The sequence below is a fragment of the Primulina eburnea genome, chromosome 1, assembly GCF_022965805.1.
Source record: "Primulina eburnea isolate SZY01 chromosome 1, ASM2296580v1, whole genome shotgun sequence".
Classification (NCBI taxonomy): domain Eukaryota; kingdom Viridiplantae; phylum Streptophyta; class Magnoliopsida; order Lamiales; family Gesneriaceae; genus Primulina; species Primulina eburnea.
The window spans coordinates 10133737-10139736 of record NC_133101.1 but is presented as its reverse complement, the minus strand read 5'-3'; the positions used below and the strand labels follow the sequence as shown (position 1 = coordinate 10139736).

At 33.0% G+C, this 6000-nt stretch overlaps 1 protein-coding gene across 1 annotated transcript; it reads right to left on the bottom strand.

Annotated features, from left to right (window-relative positions):
* Window positions 1–1318: 1318 nt before the first annotated feature.
* Window positions 1319–5855, bottom strand: LOC140803751 (uncharacterized). The gene is made up of 3 exons (XM_073159636.1): window positions 5134–5855; window positions 4526–5024; window positions 1319–1555 (listed from the first exon to the last, which is right to left on the bottom strand). The coding sequence occupies exons 1-3, from the start codon at window positions 5853–5855 to the stop codon at window positions 1319–1321; spliced, it is 1458 nt and encodes a 485-aa protein (XP_073015737.1).
* Window positions 5856–6000: the final 145 nt, after the last annotated feature.

Sequence of the window (6000 nt, the reverse complement as noted above, 5' to 3'; positions counted from 1 at the left end):
TACCAAAAATTCATGATAACATTCTTCGGTAAAAATTTGAAAAACGTACATTATATAAAAAATTTATAGTTTATTTAATATTTTAAAGAGTATGGATAACTAAATATATAAAAGTAACATAAAACTCAAAACCGTAATCAAAATTAAATGAAATAATACGATCGATGCAAACATTTAATGAACGCTTTATTTTTTAAAAAACACACTTCATATTTCCTTCTTTACTCAAATTTGTCTAATATGTCGTCAAATGATATTTTTAAAAATATTGATATAAATACATCATATCTTTTATACATTTTTCTTTTATTAAATATAAGAAAATAAAGTTAATTCACAAACACTCTTATGACCATCTCATGGTATTGTGTGATATTCTACCCGACCTGACTCATGAAAAAATATTGTTTATATCAAAATTATTATTTTTCACTCAAGATATGAACCAACTCGAATTGTCCCATTAATAAAGATATATGAGATCGTCACACATGAGACTTACTCAAACTAATTTAGATAAGTTTATTTTTCTAGCTTGAGTACTTTTTCTAAATATGTTGACAAAAAATTAATTAGACTATTGATTTCAAACATTTTTTAAGTCACATAACACATTGTTAGTACTTTTTCTTCAAAAATATATTATAGCGGGTTTTAAGACAATTTTTCTCTTCAAATAAATGTTTTTATTTATATTATTTAATTAATAGGGAAAAATTTATATTATAGTTCGTAATTATTGTATATGTCATCATAAATTTAAATTTCTGGAATAAATTTATTTTTAGTATTTTCTAAAAATAATGTAATTAATAATTTTAAAATTATAATATTTATTATTAAATATAACACTAATTTACATTTATTTTATTTTTTAACATAATTTTTTTTACGAAATTTGTTGGAACATTTCATGTTCACAATCTTGATTTTGATGTTAAAAAAATTTGTTATTTTGTTTTTAACGAGTTTACCTAAGTGCGCAAAAAACTGAAACTGATCAGATTTCGAAGTGATCAGTTACCGAGCAAAAAATGAAGCTATTGAGACGCAAACTGAACCAGTCCAACTGATCGACAAAACTGAACCAGTCCAATTGATATATCAAAGACCAGTTCCACTGATTGTTCAAATTATAGGTGGTTCAGCAGAAGACCTTCTGAAGCCGGTCAGATGATGAGGAGTTCAACTGATGAAAAGCCCAGCTGACAAGTTACACTGAATCAGTGAAATCAGTTCAGCTGATGAGTCAACTGGTTTCACTATACCAGTTCGAAGACTAGTTGCTGGCTAATTTGGAGAACCAGTTCTAGACCAGTCAAATGACCAACCGTAGACCAGTTCGAAGCACCGGTTTAGCTAACCAAATCAGAGCACTAGTTTGAAGCAGACCAGTTTGCATATCGTAGCAAGATTCCAGCTTTGTGTAAGGGTAACAACCACTGTTTTCAAAATCGGACTGGACCGGCCGGTCGGACCGGTTCAACCGCGAACCGGCCTCCAGACCGGTCCGGAGATAAGGAAAAAACCGGAAGACCGGTTTAACCGAAAAAACCTGGTTAAAATCCGGTTAAACCGGAAAAAACCGGAAAAATCGGAAACCAGAAATCGGTAAAAACCCGGAAAAACCGGAAAAATGGTGTTTATTTGGATATTTGTTGTAATTTTCATCTTAAAAATTAAGTAAAAACTATAAAAACATAAATAATCAATATTTTACTATTTTATTTATTATATAAAATAAATAAAATATTAATTTTATTGATCCGGTTTGACCGTTCGGTTGAACCGGTTGAACTGGTTGAACCATTTTTTAAGGCTTGACCGGTTCGATTAACGGTCCGGTTATAAAAACACTGGTAACAACAACGGTCCGATCAAAGAACAATAAAGAATGTTGCAGCAAAGCTTAAAGTCAATACGTTCCAAAATGGCTGTCAGAAAGTATAAGACACAAATTTTGAGGAACTGATTCAAACTGTAACCAACATACTTGATGAGTCTTGATATACGATTACATTGCCCCTATATATATATATATATATATATATATATATATATATATATATATATATATATATATATATATATAAATATATCAGCTTATAAGAAGCAGCTATCCCAGATTTGAGGGAACACTTCATAGTATTATCAGCTTAGATTAGAAGCACAATTCATTCAGTGTGTAAGAACACCTTCGTGTTGTATTTATATATCAGTTCTTACACACGTACACACTATCACACACAAATAGATAAAGATAAATTCAGTTGAGTGAGTCTTGCACAAAGAAGTTAAACTTTTGTATGTAGTCTTTGCATGTGAGACGTTAAACAATGTGCTGACTAAGAGGTGCGGCCTTCAATCTGTCAGTGTATCTTACTCTCGAGGTAGAAGGGTGACGTAGGAGCAGTTAAAGTCTCCGAACATCCATAAACATATCTCGTGTCTTTAACTGTATAACTATTGCTTTGAAACTGATTTGATCAGTTGAGCTAATATCAGTTCAGTTCTCACCATAACTAAAGTGATACAAGATCGAACTGATCTCTTTTATTTCAGTTATTCAGTTTACACAAGCTAAAAGCTTTAAACTAATCAGCTTTCTTAACGAAGGATTATTTCGAATATTTTTCGCTTGGTATAAAAATCAAACCCGATTTAATGTATCAGTGTATTCATTCTTAAAAACGCTCTATTGCAGCTCTCTGAGAATATTATGTTTGAAACACGTTTGCTGGTGTCAAAACTGATCCTATCAATTTTTTTATATATATAAAAACTAATCTCTTTTTATATCGAGATAATAAAACAAATGTTGAGATTAACTAGAAAACTCAAACGAAATTGCAGAAAATAATAGAACACAATGACACGAATTCACTTCGTTCGGATTGAGATCGATCTTACATCCAAAGATCTGGAAATACTCAATTGAATCTACTAAACAAGTGAGTTATTCAGGATTACAATTCTCACTAAGCCACACCACCGAGCTCTCAATACAAATCTATTCACACACACACACACACACACACACACACACACACACATATATATATATATATATATATATATATATATATATATATGTCAAGTTTGTATATGGAGTGTTCTGTCTCCCTTGCTTCCTAGTTATGGACTCAAGAATCTTAAAGAGAAGAAAGAAGAATGGATGAAACTTTTTTTTCTCTGTTTTCAGAGAATATCAACGAAGGAGAAGAAGGCAATTATGTTAACAAACTTACCTTAACCAACTCATCCCCATATTTTCTGTTGGCTTCCAAAATTATGTGTCACAGACGTTAGATATTGATCAACTTATATCTAAATCTTCCTATTAACATAATGAGTCAAAATAAGTCTTCTCAATAAAATTATTTAAAAAATTTAACACAAAAGACATTTTAATAGTGATGACATAGTATATTGGATAGGTATTCGCAGTTGGATGGATCCTTGGCTCCAGACCATGTGTGGCATCCACCGTTACCAAATCAGTTGCGATTGGATGTTGATGCTGGTTGTTGTGAAATCAGGAATAAATTCAGTGTTGGGGTGGTTTTACGGAATTCGGCTGGGGGTGTCGTGGGAGCAAAAGCAGGGACGGATCCAGGAATAAAAGTTGAGGGGGGCTTGAACTCAATATGATAAGTTATATATTATTAAAAAAAATACATTATATCGTTCAACAAAGTTGTGTCCTACGAGATTTTAAAACATAAAATTCATCAATAATAGAATTTACATCAATATGTTTAGCTAAATCTCGTTCAATATAGAGTGTCAAACAATCGGCAAGAAAGTCATCCTCCATTTTATTGCGAAGTGCCGTCTTCACATGCTTCATTGCTGAAAAAGCTCGCTCAGTAGTGGCAGTAGACACAGGTAATGTCAAAACAAGATGAATCAATCTAGTCAACATAACATAAACACTTGACCGTCCACTCTCGGTCAATTGCTGACACAACTCAACAAGTGTAGAAACCTTTAAATTCTGCATCACATCAAGTTTATAATGTATCAATTCATACTCCAAAGTAACAATTTCTTGATTTGTGAAATCTCCAGGATAAAACTTCTTCGCAAGCTTGCAAATATCATCACTGTTAAATGAGTCAAATGAATTTTTAGGATCTAAAGTTGTACTAAGAGAAAGAAGTTCCACCGATGACTCATTGAACCGAGTATTTAACTCCATCAAAATGAAATCTATTGCTGCATTAAAAACATCAAAGTGGTAATGATGTTCTATTGTAGTTTGCCGACAGGAACGTCCAATCTTATATAGACAATCAAGATCAGGCACATCAATTTCATTTCTTGAGCAAAAAACTTTAACTTCCTGAAGAAATTCATTCCACCCACATTCTCTAAATTCTTGAAGGCAAGTTTTGGTAGTAGTGACAAATGTGATAGCAGTCAAAATGTCTTGAGATTTTTTTTGAAGAATTTGACAAAGAGTATCTGTTGTTCTCATAATTTTATGCATTAAGTGCAAAATAAACACAAATTCAAAGCTTGCCATGTTTCTGTAAATCCCCCGAACTTCAGCCTTAGCTCTTCCATTTGGAGAATGATCACTGAGAACTTCAAAAACTTTGCAAGTTGCAGTGTACATACCTATCAAGCTTTTTACCGAATTATAGTGAGAACTCCAACGAGTAGCTCCTGCTCGTTGCAAATTACCAATCTGGTTTGCACCACTTCCAGAATCACGTTCTCCAATTGACAACATATACTCAATTTCATTTCTTTGTGCAGTATGTAATTCAGCAATGCGCTTAGTAGAAGAAGTGACAATATTAACAATATTGTCCAAATGAGAAAAGAATTCCCAAATAACACTAACATCCTTAGCTGCAGAAACCAATGTCAGTTGTAAACGATGTGCAAAACAGTGGACATAGTATGCATAGGGACAATCTTTGAGAAATAATGCTTGAAGTCCATTCCAGGCTCCACGCATATTGCTAGCACCATCATATCCCTTGGCCTCTGATTTTCTTAACATGGAGATCATGCTGAACAAGAACATTTGATATCTCATTTTTCAAATTCATTGAGGTAGTGTCACTAACACTTTTGATGGCAAAAAATCTTTCTGTCAAAATCCCATGATTGTTCACAAACCTCAATATAATGGCCATTTGCTCTCGTTTAGATATATCTCGGGCTTCATCAACAAGAATACAAAAGTATTTATCTCCAACTTCTTCACGAACCATCTTTCGTACTCTATTGGCCATAATATGTAAAATCTCTTTCTGAATTTCTGGAGCGATATATTGGGCATTTTTTGGAGCATTCTCAAGCACAACTTCATCAATTTCTATATTCATTTTTGCAAAAGCCTTCACCAATTCAAGAAAATTTCCACGATTAGATGAAGATAGAGATTCATCGTTACCTCTAAAAGCACAACCTTGAAGTGCTAGCCAACGAACAGCTACAATTGAGGTGCTCAAACGCAGACGATTTTTCTCTTTTTCCTCTTTAGATTGTGCATGCATCACTTTATCAATATGTTGTGAGGGCCTCATCAAATTTTCAGCCCTTCTCTCACACATAGTATGAGGTGAAGAAGCTGCAGAACCAATATGGGAAAGAAAAGCACATGTTTTTCCTTGGTTTACCCTTTTCCAATTGTCAAATCCTTCATTGACCAATGCCGAGATATTAGATGAATTAACATCATTCAGGAAAAGAAAGCAATAGAAACAATATGCCTTATTTGTTGAAGGCGAATACTCCAACCAATAAAATTTCTGAAACCATTTTTTCTGAAAACGACGATTCTGGCTTCCAAATTTCGTACCTGGATACTCCAACATATCTGGTTGATAAGGCCCCATATTTAGATATGAACGTCTTATCTCATCTCGTACATTAACATGATATTCACATATCTGTTTTCTTTTTCCCGGATCTCGTTCAATAAAAGTAGACGAAGACTGATGATCGTCTCTAGGAGAGGAACATGAAGGAATTTGGATATTG